The 21070-nt window shown below is 39.9% G+C and overlaps 1 protein-coding gene across 3 annotated transcripts in view; it reads right to left on the reverse strand.

The window, feature by feature from the left end:
- Nucleotides 1-21070, reverse strand: part of LOC149321965 (gamma-aminobutyric acid receptor subunit gamma-2) — a 98987-nt gene that overhangs the window by 46513 nt on the left and 31404 nt on the right. For all 3 annotated transcript variants that reach the window (XM_089532056.1, XM_089532048.1, XM_089532064.1), the window contains exons 2-6: nucleotides 19608-19756; nucleotides 14893-14960; nucleotides 12664-12884; nucleotides 6902-6984; nucleotides 4536-4673 (exon numbers count right to left, since the gene is read on the reverse strand). In XM_089532056.1, the coding sequence (XP_089388182.1) occupies nucleotides 4536-4673; nucleotides 6902-6984; nucleotides 12664-12884; nucleotides 14893-14960; nucleotides 19608-19756 (659 nt within the window). The remainder of the gene's footprint in view (nucleotides 1-4535; nucleotides 4674-6901; nucleotides 6985-12663; nucleotides 12885-14892; nucleotides 14961-19607; nucleotides 19757-21070) is intronic.

A 21070-nucleotide genomic window follows, 5' to 3' on the forward strand; every position in this document is an offset into this window, starting at 1 on the left:
CTTGCTTCTCTTTACTGATAAAAGCCTTGGCGAAAGTGATCTTTCACAGTGTACAAATGTCCAATTAATATTGATCACTTTATTTGTTTAAGTAAGCAGATAGGGACAGTGTGCATCAATGCATTAAAAGCAAATATGATCTTTCAATTACATCGGCACTGTTCGACCACTACTGTGGTTCCTGAAATGAAATTAATGGTCACTTAGGGAAGGCATGCTCACTTAATGTGAATGGATCATTTCCTTCAATGAGCACTTTCTTTTAATGTTGTGCAGAACCTCATAAAATTGGTTCATGAAATATACATATCTATCAGACATTCTGAAAACAAGGAATGGAAGCTTGTACTGTTTACAAACTATACTGATTTTACTTTAATCTCTCTCTTTCTGTATCAATAGCAAAAAGAGAGAAGAGAGATGAAGCAAACCACTACATATTAGAAACACTGTGACTGAGATAGTATACAGTTACTTGTGATGTCGCTGTGAGACTGTCAGTTCACCTTACCAGAATAGGTGAAGAACCAATAAACTCTTTTAATGCAAAACATTCTTTTAAATAGTTGATTATTTGCAGGGCTGCCTTAAAACATTTTGCTGCCTTATGGAGAGCAGCAAGTGGGAGGCTGTTCCCCTGGCCCAAGGTGTGTAGTATCCAAAGTCAGACAAGTTACTTGGATATATGACATAAAATCCCACAGGCACTTTTCCTCCAATCTCACAAGGAAAACACAATAATAATGAATTAAATAAAACCTAGCTGCCCTGTTATAATACCCAAAATTGCTCTCTGAGCAGTGTTCAATGGATTCTCATTTAGGAGTGGGAATCATGCAGCCTTACAATTATTGTAAGGCTGGAGTTCCCAAAATTCCTCAGAATTTAATACAGTTAGTGACACACTTCAGAAATGAAGAGTTTAACTGTCATGACTCAATGGAATTTTGGGATTTGTGCTTTTATGATACATTTAGCCTTGCCAGTCAGAGAACTCTGGTGCCACAACAAATTACAAATCTCAGAATTCCATAGCATTGAGTCATAGAATTTAAAGTGATATCAAACTGCTTTATTTCTGCACTGTGGAGCAGCCTATGTTATTTATGGCTACTGATGCTCCCACCCATTCAACTCAATTGTAAGGCTAGCCATGCTTATTTATCCAGGTTGAGTGATTTTATTTCCTTTCTTTTTGGTCTTTCATATTGTAGTAAATCACTAGGCAAGTTCCAAATTTACTGATCATTCCTCTGTACCAGCAAAGAAATGTAAAACATGTCTCAGGGGCAATTTGGAGTATTCTGTCCATGCAGTTGCTCCAACCTGCCCCCATTATCTTGGCCTCTGTTCCCACACTGTGGCAGCTGTCTGTATCAGCGTCCTGTTGGGCTTCCCAGTGCCTCCACCACTGCTGCAAGTCACTTGCTTCTGAGGTCAACAAGGTGCCCATCAACAGTCACATGCTGGGTGCCTCATTCTAACCTCTGAAGTAAGTTACCTGCAATGGTGGCAGACATGCCACATGAGCCAGCAGGCCACCCAAGCAGTCAGACACCATGGGCATGGGAACAGAAGGGTCTAGCTCTTCCTGGAAGGTCCAGAGCAACAAGTAAGTTTTTAGTTTGGTTTAACCTGTTATGCCCCTGTTTTGGTGAGGGACATGCCAGATGTTATCTGCACTGCCTGTATCAGAAACAAGGTTTGGAACACATGCCATCTGAACAGGATGCCAGGATGGCAGAAAAGCAGGCCTTTTGGTCCATGCAAACAAAACCTTAGTAAATGCAAAGGATTTCAATATCTGTGGAAATTCACATTATCCCCAACCATGTTCCTGGGCTGTCATACTTCTGGATTTTCTCTTTCAAACCATAAATATTTCACTTTTCAGGGGCTCAGGATACCAGTTAAACACTTGCATTTACTCTGGACCAGGGCTGGTTCGCAGGCCATCAAGTCTGATTCGTCTTACCATAATTCTTAACTATACCAGTCTAATGTGGTACTGAAGACTCACCCAAGAATTCCGAACTCTTACCTGGCATGTGATACCTCTTACACTTTAAGAGGGACTTGCCTGAACACCCCTTCCAAATCCTTGAAATAGTCCATTAGTAGGGCATAAAACAAAAATAAAAAAAATATTTGCCCCAGTTTGTGGAATCAAATGTTCAAGGGGTTCCATGAGCAAAGTATTTGCTGCACTGACTTGTTTTCTTAGTCACTGGTTGCTCTCCTCTTGCCCTTTTAAGACACTTGCACAGCACAATATTTTAAAAATACAGTAACAGGCTGCAACATCAAAAGACCAAGGGCATGCTCTATTTGCTTTGCAATTCTATTTTAAAAAAATACTAACTCAAAGGTAAGGGACCTATGGCATAAAAAAGAATATAATTATGCAACATCTTTTTTTTAAAAAAATTATTTTTGTCTGCATTTAGTCTCTGATCTCCAGTCAGGCATCCTTTGAATAACCCTGACTTTTCTACTTCTTCCCAAGTTTAAGTAACAAAGTAACACTGCTGTCTTTCTGTGTCACTCAGGTTTTGTCCTTACAGATGCTGTTACATGGATACATTGAAGATGACACAAATAGGCCAAAGGAGAGCATGCAACTATGAGACATATTGTCTGTCCGGCACAGAGGTGCAATAACCAACTGAGTACTAGATTGCTCTATTTACTGCTGACCCAAGGCAAAGGCAAAATGGAGCACTGACACTCCAGAAACATATTATAAAAGGATCTGTGATACTGAGTCACAAAAACTTCTTCCTAAAATTCCTTTTATCTGACAGCTTGGCAGGAAAGAAAATTCTGATGACAGGGCAGCATAACCAACTTTTCCCCTTGGGTTAGTTTTGTTCATCTGTCCTCAAAGCAGCTGCGTTCAAGAAATTAGAACAGTTGCCCAGGGTATTTTGGGGCTGACCCAGGTTAAAACCAATAGATTCACAGTAACAGCCTAAGCTACATGATCAAGAAAAAAAGAATATGTGGCTCTCCATATATTGTTGCAAATCCCATGCTCCCTTAACATTAGTAGAACTTCCACTTGCTAATTTTTATTTGTTTGCTCACTTGTTTGTTTGATATACAGTAGACCCTTGTTATACACTGGGGTTTGGTTCCAAAATCCTTTGTGGATAACAAAATCCGTGGGTGCTCAAGTCCCATTAAATATAATGATGTAGCAAAATGGTGTCCCTTATAAAAAATGGAAAATCAAGGTTTGATATTTGAAATTTATACTTTTTTTGGAAGATTTTCAAACCATGGATGCTTGAATCCGTGTATAAAAAATCCGTGTATAAGAAGGGCCGACTGTATATGGGAGCACGTAATCTAATGGGGAGAACTGTACTGGAAGGAAGGGGGAATTTCACTCCAGTGCTACAATACTACATTTTGGGCAAAATGTGGCTGAAAATGTGGGATTGGACTCACATCTAGGTTCTATTTCCGATGTTGGAGTGCTTTATAGCCATTTGGGAGGTATTTCAATGAGTTTTTTGGGCAGCTGGGGACTGAGCATTTTGAGGTCATTTTATGAAAATTTTATGTCTGATTTCTTTTTAAAAGAAGTTGGGGGCTAGAGATTTGAGGGGCTGCAAAAATGAGTTTTGGTGGGATTTGAAGGTTTTGGGTGTTTCAAAAACATCCCACAATGTTGATAAATTTAACTCTTTTGGAGCATTAACCTCAATGTCTAAGAGCTGAAAGGAAGCAGTGAAGGGAGTTTGGTAACCAAGGCCCGGTAAATACGGTCAAGAAGCAGTGTCCAGTAGGCGATTCTAGGGTTAGGGACTGCTCACCAACTGCATGGTCCCTAACCCTAGGATATGACGGCGGTGGCGCAATGGCCGCTTCCTGTCCATATGGGGGCCGCCATCATGACCTAAGTGACGCACAGCATTTAGACATTGCTGTATGTCACTTACATCACGAGTGCGCCAATGGCACACTCATAACATGCACACAGTGTCCCAAGAAGAACCCAGTTTTCCAGGTTCTTTTTGGGGCAGAGAGATGCCACGCAGTTTGGATGCTGCAGCGTCCCTCCGCATGAAAACTGGCTGCCTCCAGCTTGCCCTTTTGGGGCAGTGTGTACCAGGCCAAACACACTATTTCCACTCTCTACAGAAGTTGGCCCTGTGCACATCAGCCTTGGGATATTTCTCATGAATATTTGGAATGGGCTACTAGATGTGTTCAAAATCATACATTGTACATAATCAAAAAAAACCTCAAACAAGGCTTCTAATCTCTAAGTGCCTCCAACCAGATTCACATAACCCACTTCCACTTCACTCCCTTTTTATTCTCAAAACAAGGTTATGGTGGACTAGATAAGGAACTGAAAATGGGGCTAATATGCATACCTCTGGGTCCCAGCCCCATGTTTAGTCCTTACACATTCCAAATAATGGCTGAACAGGATGAATATCTTTCTCAGATACACAGCAAGGATGGCTGTCTTCCTACTTCTTTATTTCACAGGTGCTTAATTAAAGTATAGTTTTACCTACCTGAGGTTGTTGGCACTACTTCAGTTGTGTTTCTGAGCCCAACAAATGAGAACTGATAGAGCCTCCAGGACCTTGTATCTCCCACTTCCACTGAACTGCGTTTCCACATGTAGATTATTTCTTCTTTTGGATAACCATCTTCAAAAGAATGAATAAAATAATCCCATCAACAGTTTATTTCATAGTCTATTTATGTGCTATTAAATAGTCTATTTATGTGCTATTCCTTTCTTGCAAATGGCACTTAACTGCAGGTTTTGTCTCCTCTGGTTATACATTATTGTACATATCTGAAATTTAGATGGAACAAAGTCTTTTAAAAAACACTTTACAGTTCCAAACAGCCATGGAAATGTAAAGCAGTTTCTTCCAGTCTTCAATGCACTGATTTGTTATAAAGATCTTGCTTCTCTTAAGATGGAGGTTCTTGTCTCTTCTAGAATCACCTTCCACAACTGAACTGAATTAACTCTGTTACAATTTTAAGTTGTACTTAAAATTATACTTCAGTATGGCAGGTCATATATAGAACACTGATAATGATCTCTTCTCAACCTGGTGCTGGTCAGATAAGTTGGATGACCACTACCAGCATCTCCAGACAGCACAACAAAGTAGTTCCACTTAAGTACACCTGCTGGCCACCAGGTTGTGGAGGTTACTTTACACATTTTACTGGTTGCCTACAATTGCCCCACTACATGCCAGACAGATCTGTATTAAAAGTAGATATGTAAATCTGTTTCATTCTCACCACATGAGAACAAAACTTTAAATGGGTCTCTCCCCACTAGGCAAGATAACTAAAGGTTTGGTGCATCTCTTCTGTTTTGTTCATATTTTGGGACTTTCTGTGAAAACTTTACCTTTTAATTTTTTTACACAGAAATATATTTTGCACAAAATACCATTTTGCACAAAAATATTTTTAACTAAAACTGAATAATGCAAAAAGCAATGGTCTTTACAATCAAACAAAATCTCAGAGCAATTGATTGACATCAAGGGGGGCTTGATGTGCTAATAAATTTTTTCTCATCAAGGATAAGAAAAAATGCAAATATTATTTGTATCTCTAACTAAAACAACAATTAAACAGCAACTGCAGCAAGTTGTGGGAGAGCAATTTGCCTTCATTGAGACCCTTTGGGGGAGGAGTTCTACAAAAAATGCCCCAAAATCAAAACCAACCAAGACTGGAAGTGGATGGAAACTCATCTCTAATTTAAAAACAGGGAAACTCATCTCTAATTTAAAAATGGAAGATGAGAGATAACTACGCCCTTTTTAGCCAGAAAAAAGCTGGTTGAGGGAGTTGGATGGGATCATTGAGGAGCCCTGGTGACACAGTGCTTAAATGCTGGTACTGCAGCCACAATGTTGTAATTTGATCCTAGAGGAAGACTCCTGGGTCCACTCGGCTTTCCAACCTTTTGTAGATCAGTAAAAAGAGTACCCAGCTTGTTGGAAGCAATTGAATAACACATTGTAAACCGCTTAGGGAGTGCTAGTTCACTGATAAGCAATATAGAAATGTACTTACTGTTGCTACTGTTATCACAGGCCACAATAGATCTGTCGCAGCAAACCTATGGCACATGTGCCCTCTCTGGTATGCGAAGCCATTTCTGAGGGCACATGGACAGATGAGAGGGTGGGGGGAGAGTAGGAACAGGCACTCCTAGGCCTTTAGATGTCTCTGAAGAGGCAGCGAAAGGCACAGGAGGGTGGGGGAAGAGAAAGAACAGGCACGCACCTGTTCCTACTCTTCTCCCACCTTCCCATCTCTCTGTGTGTCTTCAGAAATAGCTTCACTTGCCAGAGAGGGCACACCACCACAGATTTATGCTAACATCACACTGGAATAAGTCTAATTATCCTTTCACAACTTCCTATTATGCCCTGGTGGCGCCCTGCAGCCATTCACTCAAAACCACAAGGTTGCGAGTTCAAGACCAGCAAAAGGGCCTAAGCTCGACTCAGGCTTGCATCCTTCCGAGGTCGCTAAAATGAGTACCCAGACTGTTGGGGGCAAATTAGCTTACTTGCTAATTAGCTTACTTGCTGTCCACCACTATGATCTTTGGAATAGCGGTATATAAATAAAACAAATTATTATTATTATTATTATTATTATTTATTATCAAATTATACATAGCTAGTTCATTCATATATGAACTTTCATCAACCTGGTGCCTTTCCCAGATATGTTGGACAACAATTCTCATCATTCCCAGCCAGTGAAGCCATGGTCATGCTTGCTGGGGATGTTGGCAGCTGGTACTGATATTTGCTGGTCAATTTATTTCAAAAACTATATTCTTTTCTTTCTAAAGGAAACCCATTATTTTGGGATTGTTACTTACAGCTTGAAAATGCCAAGGGACAAGAATGCTCATCCATTGGAAAGTTATGCAGCTGTAGCTGACACTCAGCATCTATTGTCAACCTATGAAAAAACAAATAGTAACATTATCACCTTAATCATTTGTACTGATCAGAGTTCTAGACATTCTAAGTTTGCAGTTGTGAACCTCTGGGTATATAATCCCAGAAAAGTTACAAAATCCATATAGCCTCTATTCCCTCCAGCCATTCTTCAAGTATGTCTTGACTGGGTGATGAAGTAAAATGCCCATCTACTTCCACCTCCTTTCTGCTTTCTTATTTGTGCCAAATAGAGTTCTAAGGGAACTGCTTAGGGGTGGTGCAAGGGCTGTCACGCTGGGAATGAGGTCTGAATGAGTCTTCAGTATCTACACCCAGGCACTTAGATACTAGTATGAAATGAGAAGTTGGACCAGGCAGCTCCAGGTTAAGAGATGTATTTTTAAGTGCTGAGGAGATGCTACATACAAACAGATAGAGTTCCTCTCAAACTCACAATAGCTGTCACACTGCTCCACACCAAGTACTCTGTAACCCATATTGTTTCAATTAAGACACAGCCTTATATATCCTTGCATGATGTAACTATCCTAGCACATGCCATAAGCCATTACCCACTTTGCCGAGTCACACTCATACACAGGTGCTGTACTGAATATGCATCTTGGTATCAGGCCTCAAGGGCATTTATCTACATGTCCTGGCCTTGTCATGCACACCATAAACACATGATTTTTCAGTTCTACATATGTTAATTTCCACTGCCAATATGGCTGACAAGAGCGAAGGCCAATTACATGGCTGGGGATTGGAAAGAATGTTTTCCCCTCTTTTAAACTTGCCTAGATGCCCTGCTGGGTCTAATTATGGAATCTGCAGAGAGCCTTTGGAGCCCTAACAGAGAGAGGGAGACATGCCATGGGGAGACAGAGTTATCAACAGAGAAAAGGGGAGAGCCATAAAGTGTTAAAGGTAAAGGTTTCCCCTTGACCTGAATCTCTTATTGTAACTAACTGTAGGGGATGATGCTCATCCCCATTACTAAAATAAAGAGCCAGCATTGTCTGAAGACGACTCCAATGATCATGTGGCCAGCATGACTGCATGAAATACTGTTCTCTTCCCACTGAAGTGGTGCCTATTTATCTAATTGCATCTGCAGGCTTTCTAACTGCTAGGCTAGCAGAAGCTAGGACTAGTGACAAGAGTTCACCCCATCATGTGGCACTTGGATCTTGAACTGCCAGCCTTCTGACCTTCTGAGCATCAGAACTAGCATCTTAATTACTAAGCCACCAGATTGCCCCTAAACTGTCCCCCTACTCAGCAGATGTGTTGCAGTACCTTAAGGTAGTTGTTCTGGGGAATTCAACATCCATGTGGAGACTGCTCTGTCAGGAGCAGCTCAAGACTTCATGTCTTCCATGACACCCATGAACCTGTCCCAAGTAGTATATGGTATCAGCCATGCTGCAGGACACAATCAGGACCTAGTTTTCTGTGCAGGGTGGAATATTGGTGATATGAGGGTGGAGGAACTTTCATTAGTTCCATTGTCATGGACAGTTCCCTACACAGTGGGGTTTAGACTCACAGGAATTCAGAGCCTCTGTAGGAGTGGATGTATGTGGATGATTAAGGAGGTCTGCCCCAGATGGCTAAGGGATCTGGATGGATACCTGATGCCTCTTGCACAGGTTCCTGCTGCCTTGTAAATCCTTGGCTGATTTCTGGAATAGGAAAAGGCTCTGGTCAGGGTGGTGGACATGACTGCCCTTTAGCAAGCCTTCCCATGAAGTAGAGCTAAGTAAGCCCCCTGGTTTTATAGGGAGCTGGTGGTGATAAAACAAGTGGGATGGAAACTGGAGTGATGATGATGGAAGGCTCCAAGTGAGTCCAACCAAAAATGGGCAGGAGCGTATTGGAAAGTCTATACCATGGCAGCAGCAACAAAATCCATTTTCACTGCCACCACTGCATCCGCACAATGTCATCCAGCAGAGCTGTTTCAAGTGGTCCTGCAAGAGCACTATCCTCTGATGAAATAGCTGCACTGGTTACCAGTCCATTTCTGGGCAGAATTCAAGGTGGTGGTCATGACGTTTAAAACACTAAATGGCTTTGGTCTAGAATATCTGCAGGACCATATCTCCCTATACAAGCCAACCCAAGTGATGAAATCAGCAGGAGAAAGCTTTCTCTCAATCCCACTACCTTCTCAGGTCAGGACACAATACACAGCCTCCTCCATGGCTACTGTGGAACTTCCCTTCCCCCTCACTGCTCTCTTTTGGCCACCAACTGAAAACATTCTTATTTAGGCAGGCTTTTGATTGGTGAATTTTACTTGTGTATGTATTGTTATTCCATGCTTGCTGTCTATGTCTTGTTTCACACAGAGGAGGGTCACCATATTTGTTTTTTTGGTGGGGGGTGGGGGTCAGGCTATGTGGCTGTGTTCTGGAAGAATTTAGCCCTAAAACCCCACAAAATACTATGGATGCTGGCCATGAACGCCTTCAACTTTTCTTTGTGCAAGACAATCTGAGAAAATTATAAAGTCCATCACTTAAAAGAAAAGTGCAGACTTGAAAATTCCTTGTTGGACTAAAGTCACTTGTCTCATAAAGATGAGAATACATCAACTGATGAAAATTAAGAATTCAGTGAGTAGTGTTAACATCCTGAACACAAAACTATGCTATGCTTTAATTCTGCTACCACTGAGCTTGAAAGAAGAGCTTGGAAACCTTCTAAAACTTCCATAATGCCAGCAGTTGTCTTGCTTGTGAGAGTCTAGGAGCTCTCACCTCCCAAATGTAACTTTCTCATGTTTTGATTGACAGGTTGTATAGCAGTGATGTATTCAAGTCTTTTACTTCAAATCTCAAGTCAAGTCTCAAGTCAAGCCTCAAGCCGAGTCTCAAGTTCTTGCAAGATACTTTCAAGTCAAATCTGAAGCCTGGGAGAAACTTTAACAGAAAAAGAGGAATTGAAGGTGCATTTCCTGGAGGGGAACATTAAGTGCATTAAGCAATGGAATAAGGTGGAGCTGAGGTATGATTGGCAGCCTGTACCCATTGTATATCAGAGGAGCCTTCTAAAGCTTTTCAAAAGTTTTAGGAGGATCCTCCACCTCAGTTCCATTGTCTAACACATTTGCTATTCCCCCTCAAGAAATGCACTCCATGCTCTGGGAGTGGGTCTTGCTGGTTGCTCAAATGAATGATGCCAGCAGGGCAGTCCCAAAAATTATATGAGTTGAGTCAAGTCAGTACATTTTTTTTTACCAAGTCATGTTCAAGTCAGGTCACTGAAGTGACTTGATCCCACGTCAATCAACTCAAGTCTACATCACTGCTATATAACCCACCAGATGCACAACATTGTTAGGAAACACTACAATAGCAAAGCATCATAAGCCACAGTAAAGATCTATGTGGGCCTATTCAGACCAGCATTTTGTGCTGGCCTGTAGGCGGAATCAGGGCTCAGTGTCCTCACGCTGGACACCCTAACCCCAACCCCAGGGCGATATCTTGGTGTGCGCTGGTCTACATGGCATGCACTATCATGATGCAGTGCCAAAGGTGGATCATAAACCTGTGCTGCTGCAGCTATGGCACCCCTTGTAGGGCCCAAAATGGAGCTGGTTTTTGTGGCTCCTTTTTGCGCTCTACAGAGGCTAGATTGGGGGCTGTGGTGTGAGGTTTCTGTGGCCCTGATCCGGTCAGTAAAGGGGCAGCTGCAGACTGCCCCTTTGGGACACTCTGTATAGCCCCAAACTCTCTGTACCCTCCTGTGAAGTGGGTTCTTTTGTGATTGCTTCACTCCTCACAGCAATACAGACAGTTATTAAATAAGATCTAGACCATACATTTGCCTAACCCTAGCTATTTCTGGAGTTTTGGCAGAAGTCAAGTTCCTGTGGAGCATGAGGAAGAAGGAGATATGGTCTAGGAAAGCCCACATAGATGTGCTAGAGGTAGTCAAAAAAGACTTTAGGAACACCAGCTCTGTAATACATGGAATACTATCTGGTTGTTTTCCATTCATTTATATCCTTTTTATATATTATTATGTCCCATCTTTTCTCTAAGGGTGGCAGTGAAGGATATAATGTACAGCCTCATTTTATCCATAGAGTCATAACAATCTGTTGTAGTAGATTAAGCCGAGATACAGCCATTGACCCAGGTTCATGCAAAGAACATCTTGTGCAGACCTGAATATGCATCTTTCTAGCCTGAGTCTGACTCAAACCACTACATCACACTGACTATACATCACATTGGGTTTGTTTTTATCATTCTCAATCAATTTTGTCATAAATATTCAGGACATAAGTATAGTAGCTGTGAATGATATTTTTTTCCATGTGCATTGGCCACGTTTAATTAGGGATGTAGACTGAGAAGACTATTTTGCTCTCTGTCTAAATTGGGTGAAATACTGCAGACAAAGAGGAGCAAGGGAAAGTATGTGTGCATGTGTGTGAATGTGTGTTCTATTACAATATGTCTTTTAAATGTGTTTTTTTTTTAATGGACCTCCTTATTTCTTAGCATAACTAGAATATATTTGCAGGTATGTCCGTGTCTCTTGAAAGAATTAAGGCTGTCCAGTTTCAGATAAGAGCAAGTATTTTTGGCATTAAAAACAGCACAGTGATTTGGAGAGTATCACTTTCTATTTCTCTCACCAGATTTTGGGGAGAAATTTAAAAAACATCACAGTGGTGTCCCTAGGCAAGAAATTTGCTAGGTTTTAGAAGGATAGGTGGAGAATCGATGGAGTTATATTGTTTGAAACTAAAATTAAAGCCTTTTAAACAAAGAAATAGTAGACTTGGAAGAATAGCCCTCACATAATCCCATCCTTATCCCAGCTACAAAGAGCAGTGATAATAATATGTACCTCAGGAATTATAAGGAAAGATTCATTCATAAAATGTGTCCTGGGACTGGACGTTAGGGCTGTCAGTCTCCTTACTCTACTCCATCTCTCTCCCATCTCTCAGTCCAAATGTTTTCACAAGTGTATGTCTTGTGTGCCCTCAAGTTGTTTCCTACTTACGGCAACTCTAAGGCAAACCTATAATAAGATTTCCTTGGCAAGTTTCTTTAGAGGGGATTTGCCATAGCCATCCTCTGAGGCTGAGATAGTGTGACTTGTCCAAGGTCACCAAATGGATTTTCATGACCATGTGGGGATTCAAAACCTGTTCTCCAGAGTCGTAGTCCAATGTTCAAATCACCAGCAAATCTTAAAATACACTTTTCCCCATGCCTTTCTGAAGCCTGACCCTACATTATATTTTAAACATGATCCAGCCTTATTATTATTATTATTATTATTATTATTATTATTATTCAGTAATTATTTTATTTACTAATCTCCCACCTTTCTTTGAATATAGGGACTCAAAGCAGCAAACGGCAAATTTAAAACAATACAATTTAAAGAAGTACAAAAAACATTCAAATGTATAAATATAAAATTAAAAAACAATTAAACTATTTTAAAAGTTAAAACAGTTATGAATTAAAATGTAATGAATTAACCTTAAAATTTAAATCTTAGCTTCAGGGAAAAGTTTACTTACTTTGGGCAGTTTATTTATTTGGGCTTTTAGTCCAAGTCCAAATTACCTTCATTACCCTTTGGGCTTCATCTAGGTCCAATTCAAAACCCCTAATATATACATTGGACAAAATTTTTAAAAACTTAAAAAGTATACCTCAATGTATACAGTACTCTGCCATCATTCCAGATCCGAAGCATCCGGTTGGGAGTGGTTATCCAGTGGGCATCAGCCTTTTTTGAATTTCGGAAGAATGTGTCAGGTATCCATATTTTTCCAACCATGTTGCTGTTTAACCTCAGTACTTTTATAGTGCTGTTGAATCTTAGTCTTCTGTCATACCATGTTTGGGCAAAAAATATATCTATTGTATATTCCTGCAGTATTAAAAATATATATATATCAAAAATCTGTAAGATCTCAGGCAGGTCTCACTTTCAAAATATCTGCAATCTTGCTATATAAAGCTTTTAGGACCATTTCATACAGGACACAAAGTTAGTCATATCAATAGCCAAATCCACAAAATGAATTGTATCCTTGATTTTAAGCTGATGTTTCTGAATCTTGCATTGTAGCTCCATGCCTATCTGCTAAAACAAGGGTCAGCAACGTACAGCCCATGGGCCGCATGCGGCCTGCCAAGGCCTAGGGACCAGCCCTAGCCCGGCCCTGCCGCAGACTGCCACCGGGGCCTTTGGCTTCCCATGCAAGCGCGCGGGGCCTTTGGCTTCCCGCGCAAGCATGCGGGACCTTTGTGCGTGAGGCAATCGGTGGGCAAGAGGGCAAGGAGGAGCAAGCGGGGGCAAGTGGCGGGCAAGGGGGGCAAGGAGGAGCAAGTGGGGGCAAGCGGCGGGCAAGGGGGGCAAGGAGGAGCAAGCGGGGGCAAGCGGCGGGCAAGGGGGACAAAGAGGAGCAAGCGGCAGGCAAGGGAGGGCAAGGAGGAGCAAGCAGGGGCAAGCGGCGGGCAAGGGGGAGCAAGGGGGGCAATTGTCTATAGAAGCCTCATAAACATGCATTTATATTAACATTTTTAAAAAAATCAGCAGATTTTTTTGCGTGTCCTCCATTTTTTAAATAAAAAAGTGTCCTCCATTTTAAATTTTTGTCCTACATTGGTACCGGTTTATTTATTTATTTAATTTTTAAAAAAAATTGTTTAATTATTATTTTTTGCTTCAGCCCCCCAAGTTGACTGGGGGACAGCAACCCGGCCCCCGGGTCAAAAAGGTTGCCTACCCCTGTATAATACAATGTTTAATCACACTGTTGATTAAGCTATTTTCCCTAAGCCCCTGAGATGTGGTACAGCAAAACAGAATCTCAGTTAAAAATGTATTTGGCAAAGTTGTGAATCAAGCTGCCTGTATGGAATTTCCATCACTTTTATCTGGGATTCTTAAACTAGCATGCTGTTTGTAATTCAATAGAGAAGTACCAGTTAAAATATAAAATAGAAAGCAATATTCATGATTGAAATGTTTCAGTAGTTAACTAAAAGATCAGTATTAGGAACTCTGACACAACCAGACAACCTTCATGTTAGCTATGGAAATGAAACCATGTGAATACTAAATTGTCTTAAGGTGCATCTACACTGTAGAAATAATGCAATTTGATATCACTTTAACTGCCATGGCTCTATCCTACAGAATCCTGGGATTTGTAATTTTGTTAATACTACTACTACTATTTATTTATACCCTTCTCTTCAGCCAAGGCTATCAGAGCGGCTTACAGTTTGTTAATTAGACATTTTCCTGCTCTCAGCCTTACAATCTAAAAAAGACAAGACACAAAAGGAGAAGGGAATGACCATAGGGAAGGGGGAAAGTCCAGCAGATCTTCTCTCCCTTGGAGGCCTGTTGGAGCTGGCTTGCCTTCCTCTTCCTCAAGATGGTGGATAGAGGGAGGGCTTTTCTTTTTTCAGGCAAGGCCTGTTGGAGCTGGCTTGCCTTCTTCTCCCTCAAGATGGTGGATAGGGAGACCAACACTCTTTGACAGAGCAGGCTAAAGACCTTGTAAAACTACAAATCTCAGAATTCCATAGGATAAAGCTACAGAACTTAAAGTGATGTCAAACTAAATTATTACTACAGTATAGATGCACCCTCTGGTACAGGATGAAATTAAAAGACAACAGATCGCTTCTATTCATGGAAATTTCCTTGTTCCAGTTTATGGTGGTCATCACTTCTCATCAACCCTCCCTGTCCCCATATCAAGGTGTCAGAGGAGGTAGATGGAAGAGGAAGCCAAATTTCCCCATTTCTCTTGTTTCTCTGGATTCAATCTCAATGTTATACTTTACATATAAGTATCTATTGGCTATCAATATAATGTACAGTACAAATATGAATAAATTTATGAACAATTCTTACATACCATATTAATAGCATTCACTGGACCAATGCTGTTGACATACATATCGGTATGTATAACTGTTGGTTGCACTATAACAAAAACAAAAACAGATGTTAACTCCACTAAAAATAAAACATCCAGAGCATGGATCACACTCACATATATCAAAATATACATTTAAAGCAACTGTCTTCTCTTCACCTTGATACCCTCCAGATGAGCTACTCTATATTTATATCTAATCTATATACAGGCTTACAGTATATACTCATATATAAGTCTAGAAATTTAAGTAAAAAATTTGACCCAAAAAATCAGTGCAAGTGCTGTACCTTAACTCAAAATAGGAACCATCTCCCACTATGAGTAGAGAGGCAAAAAGGAAGAGCTTAGTCTGTCACAGGAGAACCTCAAAAAGCACCAACTCCGTCTATTCTCTCCATTGTGGTGCCACTTCTGGCCTTTTTGAATGCTTGGACAGGAAAATAGCAGCATTCTTTGGCATCATTTTCCTTTTCTTCATTCTTTACATCCTTTGTTGCATGCCCCTAAGATTTTCCCTCAACTTATACATGGGTCATATCAAAATTCATAATTTTTGCCCCAAAACCTGCCCTCGACTTATACACGAGGTCAACTTCTAGTCAAGTATATACAATATATAAAAGGGTATAAAACTGATTTTTTTTTTAAAAAAAATAGTATTCTTTCAATAGAAAGAGAGAGAAAATACATTACCATGTGAAATTTATGTAGTTCTGTCAATATAGTGTGAGTAAACCTACATTATGATGTGGAGTAATTTTTTTAAATAAAAGTGATGGGTTTTGAGACCACCTTATGCTATTACATTATCAATGATGCTATAATCAAGGTAATTATAGTTTGATTTTGGAAATAAATCTCGATGAGTTTGTGCTTGTGTTAGCTTGTGTGAGAGAGTAAACAACACTGTGTCATGTTTCTAAAATGTTTTAGAATACATTTAACACCTTCCATTTATGTAGAGTGTCTGGCAGGGACTGCAAGAGGTACTGGAGATGTAGGGAAAGTTCCATCTAAAAACTATTACAGTATTACTTTATCCCCCTTACTCTTTATAATGACTCTAGAAGTACTGACTAATAATATCAGAAGAGATTCTGAGATAAAAGGCATTAAAGTTAAAAACTATGAAAATAAGATGAAAGCTTATGCAGGTGACCTAGTGATGGTGCTGGAAGACCCTGTAAAACAAGCTAGACATCTGTTTGATATCATAGAAGAATTTGGTAAGGTATCTGGTCATAAAATAAATAGAAAAAAAGAATTATATTAACTAAAAATTTAATGAAAAAGGAGGACTTGGAACTTGAAAATATCACAAAATACCAAAATAAAAGAAATTAAAATGTTTAGGAATTTGGATAACAAACAAAAATATACACCTTTTTGATAACAATTACAAGACGAAATGGACTGAAATTAAAAAAGATAATACAATTTGGTTAAAAATAAATTTATCTCTCTTTGGAAGAATAGAAGCAATTAAAATGATATTACCTAAAAAAAATTTTATTATTTCCAACTATACCCATCTTAAAGAATGACAAAGCACTGAAAGAATGGCAAAAAGACATACGATCCTTTGTTTGGAATAAAAAAAACCCTATTATTACTGGTACTACTACTGTTCTTATTCTCTTCAATATTCTCATTGGCATTACAATGTATTAATTCAAATTATTGTTAATTTACTCATTTTTAACTATAATGTTGCAAATATTAATGATACCTAACCTAATTTCTAAGAAATTAGATAATAGATCCACATAAAAAGACATATCCCTTAATATATTGTTGAATCATCCAGACCACAGATTTTATGATTTCTATATACGGTTGTTAAAGCTGGAAAGGGAATAAAGCTGACAGGAAGAAAATCAACATTTTTCAAATGTGGTGCTGGAGAAGAATTCTATAGGGCCCATGCAGACAGGCCAAAATAAAGCTGCTTCGGGTCAGTTTGGAAGTATGCTGTTTAAATGATGCTTGTGTCCTAAGAGGCCAGAAGCCGTGCCAAAGCCATGCTCCAGTCCAGCACCACTGTAGATGCACTCATCAGACAAAATCAAATTGTCTCTTCAGAGCCTCTCTGCTTGCTTGTCAACACTTGACCTGCTCCTGCCTAACTCTGGTCCAGTTCCTGAATTCCCTGCCAATATTATTAGACTGACTACTGCCTAATATCACAGGCTGCTTAATTACCACTACTGGGTTTCTTCCATTATCAGACTAGACTGGACTAACACAGCAGTTCCTGTTTAACACTGAATTATATTAGAGGGCAGAAAAATTAAGTCTCAGGGTTGTGTAGTCTCCAGACCTTTTTCTCAAGCTGAGGCACCTCCATGTTCATAAAAATAAATAAATAAATAAACAGCCAAAATTTGTTATTTCCACTCTCAAAGACTTCTGGAATAATGATTCTGAGACTACACTGGTCAGGAGAGAGGTGAAAGCCAGAGAAATCCCTATAAAACCAACACATCAAAATCAGAACTTGACATCTGGCCACTTCTGGTTTTGTTTGTCAGCATTTTCCTCCTTTTCAGCTGGGTACAACCAGGGCAAATGCTGGGGTTCTAGACGGGGTTACACTTCCCCTGAAAGACTGCATCCACAGCTTGGGGGTGCTCCTGGATTTGTCACTTCAGCTGTCTTCTCAGATTGATGTGACAGCCAGAAGTGCCTGTTATCAGCTTCGGCTGATACTCCAGTCATGCTCCTACCTGGAGCAGCGGGCCCTAGATTACTGCAATGCGCTCTACATGGGGCAACCTTTGTGCCACGTCCAGAAGCTCCAATTGATACAAAACATGGCAGCCAGACTGGTTGCCGGAAAATCCAAATTCAACCATATTACACCTATTTGAAAATCACTACATTGGCTGCCTATTAGCTTCCGGGCACAGTACAAGGTGTTGGTTATCAGCTATAAAGCCCTACATGGCCTGGGTCCAGTCCAAGGAATGCCTCCCCCCATACAATCCTTCTCATACACTCCAATCCTCTGGGAAAAACCTTTCAAAATCTAGAAAGACTAGACTGGCGGTGACCTCCCAGAGGTCCTTCTCTGTCACCGCTCCAAAAACCTGGAATGACCTGCCGGAAGAGATTCGCCAGTTACCCTCACTCGAGGCTTTTAAAAAGGCGACAAAAACCTTTCTCTTCTGGCAGGCCTTCCCCGATTGATAATGTCCAGAACCAATTGAATCCCCCTTTTATTATTTTTATTATTTGTGATTTGTTTTTAACTTTGATGTATTGTTATGTACTTTTTAAACATTTTTTTTACTGTTTAATTTTATAGTTGGGAGGGAGGGTTGGGTCAGGGTTTTGTGGGGTTTGTTGTTTTTATTGTTCTATATTGTATTTTCTTTGTTGTTACCCACCTCGATCCTCAATCAGAAGAGGCGGGATATAAATAAATATATTATTATTATTATTATTATTATTATTATTATTATTATTATCATCTTACCAGCCTCACCAAAGTTTCTCCCCATTTCTCTTGAAGATATCTCTACTGGATGTTTCTCTGAAATAACCTGACCTGTTGTGACCACAATGTCTCTCCAGCATATGCATGAAAAGGATGTAAAGACTCACATCTGGTATTATTGTACTGTTTTCCTGATAACGCTTGAAAGCTTTTCTGATATAATGCACTTGACTTTATTTGTGCACACTGGTTAAAGTTCAACAAGAATTTTCCTTTCATTTGGATTTTGTATTCTCTCCTACTCTTGCCATTATATACATTTATATTTTAACAGTTCTGAAATCAGGCTGTTAAATTTTGGGAAGCATTTACTGGTGCAAGTCATCCCTCACAAAGAAAGTCTGACCCCCCAATCTGGTTATGACTGAGCTCTAGGGCCCAAGACACTTAAATCAACTTTAATTGAAGTTGTGCAGTGTAGCTGAATGTTGAATCAGAGTGACACAATAAAGTTCAGAAACAGTTATTTTGCCCTTGATGTCAGTTCTTACTTTTCCCATAAATTTCCAGATACTGAGCCAAACAATTAGAACAGCAATCTGTTTATAACTATCTTTATAAGGGGTGGCCCACAGCTGCCTCCAGCTTCCCTAGATCAGGGCCCTGGCAACCCCGATGTGACCCCGATCTGGCCTTTCCAGAGCGCAAAAATGAGCCGCATAAAGCAGCTCCTTTTTGCACCCTGGAAAGGGTACAATAGCTGTGGCACCACAGCTTTAAGGCATTCCTTTGGTGCTGCATCATGTAAATGCAGCACCAGAGGAGCACCTCGATGCCACACATTGTGTGGAGTGGCACGTGGCATCATGCCACTATGGTGACGGAGTTGGGGCATGTGTTGTATGGATGCCATGCTCCAACATCACCCCCAGACCAGCCTTAATGACTGGTCTGCACAGCCCCTCAGTAGCTATTATTACTTTTTAATCACACTGAACTGTAACATTTTTAAAAGGCACAGATAAATCATGCTAACCAGAAGTGTACATTTTAGCCATTTGTTTCAGAACGTCTGGGTTATATAGCCTTTAAAAGAAATTCTCATTGCTAATAGTTTATTTTTATGTGCTTTATATCTTTATAGAGATATAGTACATTTTCACCATTTATTTCATTACTAAATGAAACATTATCATATCTTCCTTTCCTTTCTATTTCAGTCTTGTTGAAAAAAACAAAACAGTATCCTCACCTCCTATATCTGGCCTTAGCTTGTTGTCATATCCCTCCAGTAGTCCATTCAAAATAAGGGTAACATCACTCTCATGGACTTTGGGGGTCAAAACCCAGGTTTTGTTAGTTGTATAATCTTCATAGTCATCGTCACTTTTTTGGCTAGAACTGTTTTTAAAAAGAAAAGAAGAGAGCACTGGAATAATACAGCAAGCAAACATGGCAATTATATTCACAGACAACTCCATTAGAAACCATCATGACCAGATAACTGCTTTTTCAATAATGACAACCCTATACAAAAAGTACAATAGCTTTACAGTAAGAAACCATAGATGGAATATCATTTGCTGACTGATGTTTACCACTCCACTGCAGTGAGCCTCCAAGGGTCCAGAACAGATGCATCTTTTCTTACCTGCCATGCAAAGTTTTATTTGAATATACCAATTTATTTTGCTTGTTCAGATTAAATGTTTCAGAACAGAATATCACCAGCTCAAAAAGTGTATATGTAGCAAAAAAGGACATACTGATCTTTTAATTAATTCAGAAAAACCTATAGGGTGAGAGGAGGAACATCTTCACTCTGATTTTACCATTCATTTTCATATTCTCCCCATGTTCTGCTCCAATAGGAGATTTCTGTTATGGTCTATTGCCCTAACTTTTAATAACTATGTTGTATATAGATCTGTTATCAAATGATCAGGCCTGATTCTCTCTCTCTCTCCCTCTGTCTGTCTCTCTGTGTGTGTTTAATTGGTTGTCCCTTACATATCTCCTCAATCTGGCTCTGTTCACCTTAGTTTTACCCTTTCCTCTAATGTCTGTAAGATCTTGTCTTCTCTCTCTCTCTTTTTTTTTTTTTAGTTTACCTCATCATTCCATCCTTACACTCATTCTGCCAACTGTTCCAATATTCTTTATTTCCCTGGCTAGTTCCAGAATAAAACATAGATTTTGACTGCCTGCAGAAAAGACAAAAGTCTCTGAAAGCTACAGGTTTTGTTCCTGTACAAATTGATTTTATTTTGGAACTTCATAGACTGTTTTTCTCATCCTGAAGTATTTCCTTAGTGTTCTTGACATTGCCAAAGGCTTATTATTTCCATTCCCTAGGTCAATCTAAATTAATCCAGGCTTTTCCAAAGTGAAATGTGTCAATTATTTGCCAGTGTATTTCTATGGTCTCAGGCTCAATGTAGATGACCACCAAGTAAACACAGCTATTGCTTCCAGGACAAGGATTCAGCAGGCATAAAAATGACAGGATGGACATGAGAAGGGAGCTAGCTTGTTTTCTGCTGCTTCAGAGACTAGGGCCTGGAGCAATGGATGCAAGCTACAGGAAAAGAGATTCCACCTCAACATTAGGAGGAACTTCCTGACAGTAAGGGCTGTTCGGCAGTGGAACACACTCCCTCAGAGTGTAATGGAGTCTCCTTCCTTAGAGGTTTTTAAACAGAGGCTGGATGGCCA

The sequence above is a fragment of the Sceloporus occidentalis genome, unplaced genomic scaffold, assembly GCF_023333645.1.
Source record: "Sceloporus occidentalis isolate IW3139 unplaced genomic scaffold, rSceOcc1.0.p SCAF_1, whole genome shotgun sequence".
NCBI classification, from domain to species: Eukaryota; Metazoa; Chordata; class Lepidosauria; order Squamata; family Phrynosomatidae; genus Sceloporus; species Sceloporus occidentalis.